General features: G+C 35.4%; 1 protein-coding gene across 1 annotated transcript in view; it reads left to right on the forward strand.

Moving 5' to 3' along the window:
* EYS (EGF-like photoreceptor maintenance factor) overlaps positions 1-15,250 on the forward strand; it is a 765,389-nt gene that overhangs the window by 294,791 nt on the left and 455,348 nt on the right. The window contains exon 22 of the mRNA XM_085217834.1: positions 14,219-14,478. Coding sequence (XP_085073960.1) covers positions 14,219-14,478 — 260 coding nt within the window. The remainder of the gene's footprint in view (positions 1-14,218; positions 14,479-15,250) is intronic.

The following is a 15,250-nucleotide window of genomic DNA, read 5'->3' on the forward strand; positions in this document are numbered from 1 at the left end:
TTCCCAAAATATTTCACTGTTGTGCTTTTGACATCTTCTGTTGTGACTCATAATTTTATTTTTATGCTACTATCCAATTATGTATGAGTCTCTTACTCAAACTCATCTTCAGAAGATTTATTCATTTGGCCAGCAGGGAGATGTCATAATGAATTATCTAAAGAAATTTGTGAAAGAGCAAACAAGTGTTTCCTCCAAAGACAGCAAGTGTTTTATGGTTTTATCACTGGTAATGATACTAACAACTGAAAATGTGTAGTGTCCTGCCTATTACAATGCATTGTGTGAAATCAGCTTTAGGGTTTCTGTTGCCTGAGGCAAACAACAAAATATTGCTCAGTAATATGTACTAAAAAGTCACTGACATGTTGAAGCCCTTGGGGGAGATTTTGACCATTATTTAACAGTTTTCTGAAAGTGTACTTGCATTTTTACTTAAAATCCTAATGAAATACAAAATTTCTTGTGAAATTAATATCAAGGCATGAAAATACACTAAGCCAGCTCATCAACTTTTACTTCTCAAACAGTAGCATTGTTCCTTCTGGCATACTAAATCACTTTGTAATGTGTTTTAAATGAAAACTTGATAATATCTTTTGGTTTCAGACCCCCAGAGAGACATGAAATGATCAGCTTGTTGAACATTAGTTAAATGGAGGAAGTACAAAATGATTTCTAAAACTGAGGTAATTGTGAGTGCGTGAAATATGCTAGAACTTACCCAAATTCATCATACTGTAGGTTTTAAAAAAATAAAATACAAAATACTGTTAATTACTGTTCAGCTACTGCACTAGGACCACTCTGTCCTGTTCCTGGTCTGCAAAACATCCTGATGCTTAGCTAAGAGGAAACTTTTTTTTGTGGGGGGGGGGAGGGGCCGAGAGGAATCACGAACTGTTTTTAACACATTTCATTCCTGGATGCTCATGAAAGTGAAGCTTAAAGAGGTCTCATTCACAAGGCATCTCAAAGTAAAGGGAAATAAAAACAAAAACCCATACTATTAAGTCCTACTGATGCCTGAGTCCCATTTGAGCTCACCTTGTCTGATGTTTTGTTGCCCTCCAACAGCACAAACTCAAGGATGGATGACCCAATCCTATTTTATTCTACTGTAGTTTCTCTGCCCTAAATCCCTCAGCCTCCAAAGCAAACAGTGTACATGTTGGTTGCCTCCTTGTTCTATGGGTGGGTTGGAGGCCTCTATTTCCATCTCCTCTGCATCGCCTTTAATTCAGTGGCTGTGTCAGGGAGGATAAACCTTCAGTGCTCTGACCAAGAACTTCACAGTCATCAGCTGTAAGGTGCATTTTCTTAAATCGCTTCGCTGCTTTGCTAACATACAAAAACAAATAACAGAGCAAAAGGCAAACAGTCATTTGGCACATGCAGATACAGAAATTTCTTCTTAAAAGTGTTACGATGTGGTCCTAGTGATCTGGTCAGGAGTTTCTCTGAATAGCTCCCAGGAGGAACTTTTGCAACTCAGAATCACAGAACTGCAAGGGTTGGAACTAAGACTGGGATAGTGTAAGCCTAGTGAAGGAAAAAAACAGGCACAGTCTGTGTTTATGAGATTGGGAAGTGGAGACTATGATGATGAAGTCTGGAAGCTTGTCATCAACATTAGGATGAGGGCTCCTCCCTTATCTGTGGTTTTGCAGCTACAGAATAGACTCAGAGACTTCAGAACAGAGGAGGGACTGGAAATTTTGTCCAGAGAAGCATCTGAATCAGCTGGAGCTGAGCCACAAAGCAGCACTGGAAGGGATAGATGATGGTATTGAGAGACTCCCAGCTGCAAGAACCTGATAGAATGTGTCCACAATTCTGAGGGAATCACTGTTAGTCCACTCCTGATTATCTTTGCAAAGTTTAGCTGATTGGGAAAGGTTCTTGAAAATTGGAAGAAAACCAAAAAATGGAAGTAAAAAAGAAAATAAAAACAAACAAAATCAGAAGAGGGAAGGCCGGAAATAGAACATGTCACTGCTCTCTTCAAGAAAAGCAACATGGATCTGGGGAACTACTGTGCAGTCAGCCTCAGTTTATGGGAAGATTATGGAACAAATAATCCTGGAAACCATTTCCACACACAGCACGAAAGAATGTGGTCAGGAGCATGGATTTGCAAACAGAAAAGCATGTCTGACTAACTTGATATCATTTGATGATATGACTTGTTAATGGATAATTTGGTCAGTGTGTGTAAATACCAGAGGGGAGGGGACAGGTAAATAAGACTGAGCCAGACTTTTCTCAGCAGTGCTCAGCCAAAGGACAAACTGAAATCTGAGATAGTCTATTTAAAAGTAATAGAAGCTTATTTATTGTAACAGTGATTAAATACTATAATATGTTGCCCATGAAGGTTTTGGAGATACTCAAAACTCAGCAGGACAAGATCCAGAACTAGACAATCTCCAAAGTCTCTTCCTGCCTGTTTTTGCAATTTTTTTTTTTTTTTTTTGATCATCAATCAGATTTTTCATCAGTTTTAATATGTAGATCACTCAAAATTTTGGAATCAGTAGATAGTTTTAATCATAAAACATAAATTAATATGAGTCATTCTACACTTTAACTCCTCTCTAGTCCAGTTCTTCATGCATGTGGAATGTGCGATTTTATATTTGCAACTCTCAGTATTTGCAGTTCTCATATGCATTCAGGATTCAGATGCTTTAAAACAGGAAGATCCATGTATGCCCAGAAAGATGTTTATTATACCAGTATTTATAATAATTAGGCATAATAAAAGTGGAAAAATATGGAGAAGTGATATTAATTCAACAATATTCAGACATGATCATATGGAAACATTTTATAAAAATATGAAGGAAAAGACTAAGGAAGACAGACTGAACTGTATTGCTGCTGAGATTCATTTCTCCTCTGGTGGTAGTAGTGAGGATGGGGGAGAAAACATGGATGTAAGCTTCCCCTTCATTTATTCTCTTGCAAATGATGAGGTGAGATGGAGATCATAGTGTCTTTAAGCATTGATTGGTGTAATTCATAACTGATTTGGAAATAAACACTGGCTCACTGTTGTGTTTTAACCCAACAGGTAGCTAAGCACCACAAGGTCATTAACTTACACCCTGAAACAGCTTGGAGCATCTTAGGGTATTTCTGTTTTTAAAGTTTGAACATAAAGTAGTTAAGCAGTAGATGGCAGGTATACAAGCTAAAGTTCTGAATAAAAGAGTGGATGAGGCTTAATGAGGGTGTGTGAGAGAGAGAGAAAAGCTGCGTGTTCATTATGAGATACAGTCTAATGAAAACAATTGAATAAAAAATTCCCAATTGCTTTCATACAAATGAAAACAGATAGTGTTGTTTCTTTGATTTATTTGTTTTGCTATAGCCTACTTATGGTATAATCCTTAGAGAGAGAATGTAATTTTTAGCACTTAGTTGTTTTTTTGTTTTGTTTTTAATCTGGCTGATCTTCAGAGGTAGTCATTTTTCCCATCTTGCTGTATGGCAATGATATTGTTATGAAAATGACTTTTCTTTTCCTCTCTGTGGCTGCTGCTCTGGGCAATAAAAAAAAAAGCGATCGCCACTAAATATTCTTTTAGTGAGAAAAGAATTAAAACTAGAATGGATAAGAATAATGCAATGAACTGAAGAATATAGCTGAAAGAATTTTCAAGACAGACTTCAGTATCTCATTATTTTGAATCCAAATCTGTTATAATTCTCATCTGTTGCAAATGATTCATAGTAGGCTCAGTTTTGCTTATTCTTTTGCCCTTCACTTAACAGTTCCCTAAAATCATGTTGACTTTTTTTTCTTTCCTGGAAACCTTAGTAAAATATGAAGTTTAATCAAGCAAGCAAAAAATGGTACAGATAGTTTTAAAACAGCAAATTAGAAATGAATAGGAAACCATCAGTCACTGTTAGCTGTACAATAGATGTTCCATGCATCAGCAGTGTCTAATGCATGCACAAAGGAACAAAAGTTAGAAAATATTATGAGCATTGCTGCTGACGTTGTATCCTGGTGAACCATGCAGGATGGATAAAAAGCAGTTCCACGAAAAACAGCTCTTCATTCTCTTTACTATTATATCTGTATTTATTTTCTTTGAAAAAAGTCATTAATAAAATGAATATGTTGCGCATGTTAAATTTCATAGTTTATTTTACCTATCATCTTAAAGCAATTTAATAGTAGTTAAGAATCAAAATGTTCATAAATAAATTTGTCAGTTTAATGCCACGATACTGTAATTTAACCTGTTCTATTTTGTCCTGAAGTAACTTCACAGCCTAAACAAAAGCAAGGTTTCATCTTAAATTATGAGACATTCTGTTTTGAATGAAAGCCACAATTTCCTCTTTACTAAGAACGTTAGTTATAATTTGTTTTGTTTTGGGAGACGAGGAGGAGAAAATGAAGCCTTGTGTTTTACTGTGTTTTAGTTATGTTAAGCAACTGAGTAATGTAATACAGCATTGACTTCCATATTTCTGTCTTTAGATCACTGGGATGATGAGAATAACATTAAAAATATTTTCACAAGACTACTAATAGAGTAGCATTCATGCAATCTATCATGTGTGATACTGGCAGTATGTGGCTTATGGCTAGTGGAAGTAAAATATAAAGAGTTTTCTCAGATTAAAAAGTGATTAAAGTAATTTTAAAAGTAATGAAACAAATATCAATCATTTCTGTAAGCAATTCTACTTTTACTTTAAAGGTATTCTAGCAATTACACATGTAATTATGTGCTTAGAAAATGCATACTTACAATTGCTTTATTTGAATATTTCATCTTTGAATTGAATTGTTACATAGATATGATAGAACAACATGAAATATATGTTCACATGTATAAACTACAGGAAATGGTTCTAGTATAGGTAAATTTACACAATGCATAATTGGAAAATTAACATTGTGTCCCCTACAACTAGTTTCTGTGTCTAATTAAATTTTCATTAATTGTCATCTTGGTTTTACCTGGGATTTGAACTTCTTTGTTCCGATAGATCAATTGAAATATTACAGAAAACAGTTTATTTAAACTGCAGTTACAGATAGTATGCTATTATAGGTTTTCTATAAAGCAATACTGTCTCTTCAGCAAAAGCAAGCAGACTAGGGCAGAATCAGGAATTACCATATTTGCTTCCACCGAATGCCAGTTTGAATGTGTGAAAGAGATCTATCACAGTGAAAATAGGAAGACTTTGTCTTTGAAGGTCACAAGCAGAGAAAAGGAAGCACAAATTTAATAGTCACACCACGAGCACCCACAAGTACTGTTATGCATGTCTCCTGGTTTGCAGGAACTGTATCAGAAAGGGACCATCATAAAATTTTCATCAATTTACTCTATTAAAATAACTTGGTGAGACAGCCTGAGTAGAAAGTTGGATTGTATTATCTCAAAGATACGTAAAGGCATAACTGACTCTTGGAAACCAATTGCAAATTATTTTTGTTGTTTGGTTTCATAGTTTTCTATCAGAACAATAATCTTTTTAAGGAGAAGACAATTTTTGAAAGGCTTGGCACCAAGACATGGCAAGACAAATTTTGTTTTCTAACAGAGTCTGTAATAGGGAAATCTCTGCACAGCTAATGGTAACTGCCACATTTGAACATATATACATACATAGGTAGGTAGGTAAACTTAAGTCAGTTTATTTTAAGTGATCTTTATTAAATTTAGTTGTAATGTTTATGTTTCTACCTCATATGCTGTTAGGAATTTACAGTTATACAAGATTAGGTGACCAGAAAGAGATTATAATTTGACAGTGTAGGTTAAATCATTAACAAAGGTGAAATTTACTGAAACTGAATCATGTTCTTTATAACTTTATTATTCTGTTAACAAATGTGAGACCAGAGATACCTAAATCGGTTTCTAGAGTATTTTCTAGACTGCTAGTGTTAATGACAAACCTGTAGACTTTCATATAGGCTCCTTTGAAATGCTAAATTTATAATATTGACTTGTCATTGTAAGTGTTGTTCACGTGCTAAATGATTCACCAGATAAACTTTGATATATATTAACTACTGCTGAGTTTTGAAAATGCTTGATTAGGGCTCTTAAAATGTAGAAACGAGTATTATATTTTTAACTGATGCCCTAATGACCTGACATGTTTTATACTAAATTCTACAGCGGTCGTTGGTTATTTGTTCTTTACAGGCACCTAATTTGTTTTAGGCGTAATACATCCAGTGTATTCTGTATTTGGAATTTAGGAAAAAGAGTAAGGTTTTTTAACTCAGAACCTTAGTCCATTTAATTCATGTTGTTTCCCGATGCTGTTACTGGATTTGGTAGTGCCTTACTGTCAGACTGAGCAAAGACAGTTTCTTCTCTGATTTACTGTCTTGAAGATTGAGTAGACCCAAAGTAGACAGCAAGAGACTGCCCTTAAGGTAGATTAAAAAGTAGGCATAGAACACTGAGGAAAGCTCATAAAGACATCTTGCTTAAACTGCAAAGGTGTACTCAGAGTTTAGAAACAATCAGAAATGTGGGGGAGATAAATGGTACTTTGTCTAATCAGCTCAAATCATTCTGCAGAGGTCATTTGCATAGACTTTTGAATTATTGTGCATTGCATTCAGTTATTTTTCATGTAAAATTTTCTAAATATATCAGTAACCTGTCTTCATGATCATATTCATGTATCGTTCTTTATAAAATTCCAAAGTTGCAGCTGTCTTTTTACTACGTAGTGTTGTTGTGCTAATAAAGATTAGCAGTTGTAATTAGCTTTATTTGTTCTTCATTTCTTGCCTGTGAAATTAAGAACAGACCACAGATAATTTCCTTTCCTTAAAGCAAAAGGTACCCTTTGTAATCAGCAGTATACTTGAAGATTTCATTTTTCTTTATGATAGTCAGTATCATCTCTATGCATTAGGTGAAGAGCTTTGAGGTCAATTGTCCTACTGTTGCATTGCTGAATTTTCCAAGTTTAACAAATGCCTGCAGGGGCTCCTACCTGCTTGCTGGTGGCAGTTTTTATTTTTTCAGTGACATGCTTCTTCCTTTCACGTTTCCAAGGTCAAGGAGTATTAATCTCAAAACCTGTGTGCTAAAGCACAGTAACTTAGAAAATATCAGAGCAGGACTAGAGTGAAAAATAGGGCATTGAGACAATCTCCAGAATCAACTACATGCTTTACGTTGAACTGTAGCAGAGAGGAAGAGATTTCCAAGGGGAAGTGGAACTGAAGAGACCAATTCCAACAGGTGCAACAGTAAACCAATACTGCCAGATTTTTCATCAAAGATTGTCATTAAGTTAAGATGGAAGAGCACAAGAAAACAGGTAACTAGGGATGTGGAAGCCTTTTGTTCAGTAATCTATCAAGGATGAAGAGTTTTCCAGGTGATTTGTTAGACATCTGAGCTCTAATGTTAACTTTATGTAATGTGAGTTTCCTGGCACACCACTGCAATTACTTTCCTCTAGTTCTTAAGGGAATAAAAAAAGTTTTCTTTCTTCTCTACTGAAGTGGATCACTAACATCCAAGGTACTGGAGACCGAAGCTTTGTGTAATGTTCACCACAGTATTTATTAACTGATGCTGTGTTTTCACAAAGGGCTTTTCACTCAGTATTTGGAGAAGAATTGCCTGTTAAAATGATGGAAAGTGTGTGTTCTCTCCTAGACTGCTGGAAGCAGTCTTGAGGTACTTTGTTGTTGTACTGATTGTCATTGCAGTGTGGGATGAAAGGACATACAGACAAAGAATGTAGCTTTTGATGTTAGTGAAAACAAATGGCGAGATAAAGAGGAATATATTCTTTACCTTTTTGTCAGGAACAGAGGCAAGTCTAAAGCAAGTTTATGCAATAGATCGTGTTACTCATATGCCAGAATATACAATCTATATGAGATCAGCAGTAATTCAAGGGATTAGCACTTTTGCATACTTAACACAAATTTAGCCAGATCTTTCCTTTTTCTTTATTATCTGTTGTGTTCTGACTTCCTAAACTGAATTGACTATGATGCCCTTCTGATTCAACTCAGAGACTTTAAGAGATGGAATTTTTTAAGGATTATTTGATACTTTAAAATTAATTTATTATTATTTCTTTTAAATCTTGAATGCAGTAAGTAGAACAGCAAAGCAAATGGATAAATAAGTACCCTAAAAACATTATTTCTTTTTTCTTTGTTTGTTTTCAGTTTTGGTGGATTCCTATCATGTCTAAAATAAGAATTTCAAGAAGATTGAAGGCAGTTTAGTGTTTTCTATTTGGTCATGGTCTACAGACAAGACTGTTGATGCCAAGCCATATGTATTTTCTGGTGCCAAGCCATATGTTTCGAGTGACAGTATTAATGTTTAGTTTTACTTATATTGTAGCATCTTTCTTTATTAGAACGTTTCAGCATTTTGCTCTTCTGAGCACAATCTTTCTAATGAGATCGCCCTCTAATGACAGTTTTGCAGGCAACTTGTAATTATTTCAATATTTTCCAACGGAAAAATTTTCATATGATTTTAACAAGGAAGAAATTATGACTTTCCCTAGAAGGTTCAAGAAAGAAAAGTGCTAACAATGCCTGTTTCTGTTGAAGAAATGAAGAGGTGGCATCTGTTGTAGCATGAAAAGGTATTTCTTGCTTCTCCGTGTACTCTCACTGTAGTATCTTAACTGATCAAGGCTTTAAATATATATAAATAATGCCACTCCCCACACACCCATCCATACGCACACATGCAATTTGGGTGAGAAGGGGCAGAAGATAGCATTTCAAACTATTGCTATAGTTGTGTTTGTATTTGGTACAAAATAGATGGGATTTTCCTTACTATGCTGTAGCACCACAGTTAACGAATCTAACAGCATTTGTAGTCTTTGCTTGCAATGTACTCAAGCATATTACATAATCTGGAAGGACAAGAAGAACCCCACTACGCAAAGTATATCAAAACAGAAGTGGAGGGAATGTGTCAATAAGAATTGATCGTTAGTCCAGTGAGAACTTTAACAGTCTAATGGTCAAAATGATCTCATACAGAAGAGCATCAGTATAACTACTAAAACTCTTAAGCAAGAAAGCTAGTCTGGAAGTTTTTGCTACAAGGGAGAGCCCCAGGTATGTGGGAGGGATTTTATAATTTTCACTCATATGCTATTCTGGTCATTATGTTTCCCCGTAAAAAGCTAACTTCCTTCTGTTGGGTTACCATCTGCAGCTTTGTGGTTCTCCCTTAATCTCTTAATCAGCTTGTTGTACACCATGAGCTGTTGTTTGTCAGGCATAGACTCACCCCAGAGGGGCTGAACTGAAGTTAAAGCAGGGGTGACAGAAGTCACTAGGCTGAAGGGGTTAAAACAGTGATACCCAGCTCAGGACAAGTCAATGGCATTAATGGCTTACAAATGGAGAGTTTCAGAATAAGGTAGATTGAAAAGGAATATGAGTGATGATAAAGAGAGACTCAAGATGGAATTTGGAGGAAAGGAGGAGAGATGTGGGAATTTGAGGCAAGCATTTAGGAGTGGCATAGAGAAATGGAGAAGTAGTAGCACCAAATGAATATTAGAGATAGCCTCGTAATGGAGCTTTTACAGGTGCAAGATGGAGTATTTAAGATGGGTCACAGCTGTCTGAAGAATGAAGAATATTTAAACTCTCATAGAAGAAAAATGTTTGTGTAGGAAATAGGAGCAAGAAAAATGAATTTTTGAGGCCTCTATGGTGACTGGAAATGTATATCCGGAATTTTGTGATGCATGTTACTGAACAGTATTCTAAATTCAAAACCTTACATGTATGGAAAGCAAGCTGTCATTTTACTACTTCAGACAATCAATAGCCTCCAGTTTACAAGGATTAAAAGTTACTGAGCACTGCAGCTTTTCATGCTGCTAGCTGATGTGATTTGATGTGCTAGAGAATACAAACTAGCTATAAAATGGACCATTACTGCATGTACTGTATGGCTAACAGGCTGACCTAAACTTCACTGAACATACTGCCCATTCTAATCAAGATCCTATCAAATAAAAAGGTAGGTGAATGATGAGCACAGTTTATCATGGGTTCAGTTCAGGATTCTAGTAGCTTTGACTGAGCCCCTAAAGAAAGAACAGTTCTACTGTAGATGGTTTTGCGTTGTTTTTTTTCTTCTTTTTTTTCCATCATCCATGTATCATCTTTTTTTTTGCAGCTGTTATCTGTGAAAAGGCAAGTACTTTGATATATAAGTATGGAACTAGGGCTCAAAATGCCAATTTCTTCTGTTTTTCTTATGTAAGATATTTGAAAGCAAGAATGGTTCCTTCTGGAATGTGTTTTGCTCAAGTGCAATCATCTGCATTACTGCTTTTGTTAAGATTTGATGTCTTTCCAGATTTATTAGCTGAGCTAGGTAGGAATGAGCACACTAGTAGGCTTTTCTAATTGATGGAATGCCACTTTAGAATTCTGAGATTCAAAATAGGTTGCTGTAAAGATGCTTCTGCCTCAGAATGCCTCTTAGCAAAGTGTATAAATAATGGATGGAAGGAAATGGAAGAGTTGGAGCCTGAGTTTTCTTAGTGCAATCCAGTGAGAGGACAAAAGGCAATGGGCATGGGGTGAACAAGATGAAATTCCACTTAATTGCAAAAAAATGTTTTTTGACTGTGAGGGAGACCAGGCACTGCAGCACGTTGCTCAGAGTGGTTATGAACTTTCCAGTCTTTGGAGATACTCAAAGCCCAACTGGGCACAAACCTGAACAACCTGCTCTTCTTGACCTTTATGCCCAGCAACCTAGAATCATAAAAACATAGAATATCCTTAGTTGGAAGATACCCAAAAGGATCATCAAGTCCAATTCCTGGCTCCACACAAGTCTACCTAAAAATCAAACCTTATGTCTGTGAGCATTGTCCAAATACTTCTTGAACTCCATCAGCTTGATGTCGTGTCTCTGGGGAGCCCATTCTAATGCCTGACATACCTCTTAGTGAAGAACTTTTTCTCAACCTGACCCTCCCATGATGGAGCTTCATGCCATTCCCACTGGTCCTGTCACTGTCACCAGAGAGTAGAGATCAACATTGCCCTTCCACTCCCCTCACAAGGAGCTGTAGGCTGCCATGAGCCCCCTTTTCTCTCATGTTTCCTCTTTCCTGGGCTGAACAAACCAAGGGGCTTCAGCTGCTCCTCATACGTCTTGTACTCAAGACTCTTCACCATTCCTTCACCATTCTCCACCTTCCTTTGGGCACTCTTTAACAGTTTTATGTCCTTATATTGCAGCACCCAAAACTGCACGGAGTATTCTCTTCTACTATGCAAAGTAATAGTTTCACAGATGGTCAGCTAATGACATCTTTCAACATCATCCATTCTGTGATTCCTAAAACTCTTAGCTATTATTTGCCTAGAATGGAGTAGAATAGAGAAATTACATTGGAAGGGACCTTCAAATGTTATTGAGTGCAATTGTCTGACCTCTTCAGGGCTAGCCAAAAGTTAAAGCATATTAATGAGAGCGTTATCCAAATGTCTCTTGAACATCAGCAAGCATGGGGCATCAAGCACCTTGCTAGGAATCTTTTCCCAGTATTTGACCACCCTTACAGTAAAGAAATTTTCCCATAGTTTAGTCTAAACTTCCCCTGAAGGTTTGTGGTATTCCCACATGTTCTGTCATTGTCTCCCAGGAGAAGAGACCAGCGCTATGTGCTTCCCCTCCTCATGAAATTGCAGAGGGTAATGAAGTTGGATCTCAGCCTTCTTTTCTCCAGAATAGACAACAGTGGGTACCGTCCATTAGTACACCTTGCCATTTTTAACTTTGAGAAATCTATATGGAAGGTTAACATGTTATATTTACAGAAGCCGATCTCTATATTAAAGTCACATTTAAAGCAATATATGGGTATATATTGCAACCTAAATAAATAGTTTAAAGAATATAATTGTGTGTTATTTGATTTTGGAATATCAATGTGTTTGAATTTGGTTACTCAAAAGCAAATATTTAATACAGATTCTGAATGAAGGGTAATTAACTAAAATTAAGAATTTTAAATTAGTTTAAATCTTGTTTGTCTTATTACATCTGCTGGTACATGCTTCCTCTGTATGAAAATCCTATGAATTATTCTGTTCAAAAGGATGCTCTGCTGTTTAGAATACCATTTCAATAACTTTCAAGTTCTACTCACAACTGATAGAGTAGAGCAGAAAGAGTATAACACTATTCTTGATATTTTTGATGAGTTATCTTCTTATTACTATACTTTTAAACAGATATTTTAAAAGAGAGAAAGCATAAGATGCCATTTGCATAACTCTAACATAAGTTGTATGTTTCCATAGTTGTTCTGGAGATGTATAATATGCTCTATTTAGCAATTTGTTGCTTTTTAATTTTAAATTTTGTCATTTTTTTCACAAATACCGACATTCTTATAAGAAAGGCCCTGTAAAGATTTGCTTTGATGAAGCTTGGCATTATTTAAATACCAAGTATCAGTGAAAAAAAGAAATTGAAAGTTTACATATTAAGGAATAAACACAAAGAACATCTCTCATATTTACATTTTGCTTCTTAACAGCTATATGAAAACATAAATGATATTTTGCTAGCACTCATAGAACTTTTTATCTGAGTTTAGAAGTTGGTAAAATTGGCAGAAATTGAGCAGTGACTTTCTTATTTGTGTATGATCTCATAAATAACAAATTATCTTTGTTTGTTTGTTTGCTTGAAGAGCCTAAAAATCATCTTGGCTTTCTAATGTAGTGAATGAAATGGTCTTTTTAGAAAAGACTATTTTTCTTCCCATTAATAAGACACAGTAACCTAATTTTGTGTCTTCATTGCTGAAGGAGTCAGAACTTTGAAATGATAAAGTTCCTTAGTAATAACCGTTTCATTTGATGTAGCATGGATATTGTATCCCACAAACCAATCACATAGAAAATTAAACATTCCAAAGAAAACACTCAGTTTATTTTAAAGGGGCTAAGTTCTCATTTTGTGTAGCAAATATACCTATGCCCTCCATTGAATGTTCTTCTTAAAGTTTAAGAAAATGTTCTTTTATCAAAGTAGAACTATCAACCTATATTTGAATGGCTTAATGCCTGGAAGCAACCTCAGACAAAACAAGTTAGAGCTGCTCTTAATCTTTCACATTGTCTGTTGTACAGCAAAATATTTGCAAGTTAATGTGGAATAATTTACTGCTATCTTCAGTGAAAGTAAAAAGGGTGTATACTTTTCAAAGTGCGTATCTTCATGTATAACATGGCTCAAAAATATATGAAGAAATTAAATATATTATCAAAGAAAATTTATAAAATAAGAAGGCCTTAAATAATGTCTTGCTTTGATATAGAGAGGCATTGCATTCATATTTTGTGCCTTGGACAAATTTCATTTCAACGACTGAATATGCTCAAATCATATTTAAATGTGCAGGCAGTAAATAGTTGAGTTCATTAGTTAGATATGTAGCATGCAGAACAGACCATTTATTGCAGTTAATGAGGAAATTTTCTCTGTCAACTTTGAAATCATTAGAAAATTGTAATCTTTGAGTTTTTAGAACCTTATATTCTTGTTGCAAACAAAAACAGATACTTATTGAATTCATGAAAGTAAATTCTTAATGACAAGATAAAATGTAGATTTTGGTCCTTTTCTTTTTTGTCATTATCAGCCCTTCACATGAACATTCAGAAAAAGGGAACATCATGAAAAAAGGATTTTTCATTCTTATTGTGCTTTTGATCTACTGCCTTCTTTCTTAAAAGTGTATTGAATGTTACCTGCCACATTTCATCCTAAACAGTGGAGTACCTATCTAGAGATTTGAAACATATGAAAAGATGTCTTTCCATTCCTGAAACTAGAAGAACCTTGTATTCTGTGTTTGACAACTTCTGTTATTGTTTAACAGTTTAGAAAAGATTCACAGTTGATTCTGTCAGCATAAATAAACTGGATATAATTTCAAGTGGATAAATTTAGTGACTCACAGTAACTCATTTTGTCTTCACATAAATGAACTGTAAGAGAAGAACTTCAATATAACTTTTTCTCGTAGTGCAAGCTGATAGTAAAAAAGCTATTCACAGTGGATTCTTGATTATTTTTTAAATAAATATCTGGAATCAATTGGGATAAGTTGTGGGTTTTCCTTTGTCCAATGTGTTCCCTCTTTTTTTTTTTTTCTTTTTTTTTTTCAGATGCTTGTGTACAGCAGGGTGGACAGGTCCAGACTGCAGTGAAGACATAAACGAATGTGATTCCGAACCATGCTTGAATGGAGCTACCTGTTATGAATCTGTTAAGCAGGGACAGTTTGTATGCATTTGTCCTCCATTTTATACTGGTGATTTTTGTCATCAGCGCTTCAGTCCCTGTGAACTGCCTTACAATCCATGCATAAACAACTCAACTTGCCTGGCACAAGCTGATGGAAATCCCATGTGCATTTGCAAAACAGGTAAGAGCTGGTGTGTTAACATTCTTTATTGTCTGCATTGCAGAATATTTGCAAATACATATTGAACTTATTATTTTCATTGAAAATGTATACCTTTCAAAGCACATAAAACCTTCATGAGTTACAGCAAGTAAAATAGTGGTCAATTTGCCTAATATTAATTTCTTGTATTACAATACTTATTAAAACTATTGTTGTTCATACTCCAGCATTCAGAATTACCATTTTTGAATCATTACTAAAAGATAGAGATGAATTTGACAGCAGAGCTGATAGACCAAATTGACGAAACAGGCAGGCAGAAACATTACAAAAGTTGGACCAAGTTGGAATTGGTTCTTCCTGGTGAGAAGCCTGGAAGACCTGGCCCATCAGGGGAATAATCTTCCCTTGACTGACTGAAAATGCAGATTGCTCTCTGTCTTCCTACACAACAGCCAAAATCACAGTGGGTACTTAAAGCTTTCCTGGCCCATGGCTTAAAAACCACAATCTCTCCTGCAGTGTACAAAAAATTATAATGCAGAACAGAGGAATAGTTTAACTGTGTACAACATCTCTAAAAGATGTGCAAAAATTGGATGAAGTTGGAATTGGTTCCTCTTCCTGCTCAGATGTCTGGAAGATCTGGCCCATTAGAGGAGTAATCTTCCTTTGACTGACTGAAAATATAGGTTGCTCTCTGTCTTCATACACAACAAGTACTTAAAGCTTTCCTCGCCCATGGCTTAAAAGCCACAATCTTTCCTGCAGTGTACAAGAAATTCTAAGG

This window comes from Meleagris gallopavo, chromosome 2 (assembly GCF_905368555.1).
Source record: "Meleagris gallopavo chromosome 2, MGAL_WU_HG_1.1, whole genome shotgun sequence".
Taxonomy (NCBI): domain Eukaryota; kingdom Metazoa; phylum Chordata; class Aves; order Galliformes; family Phasianidae; genus Meleagris; species Meleagris gallopavo.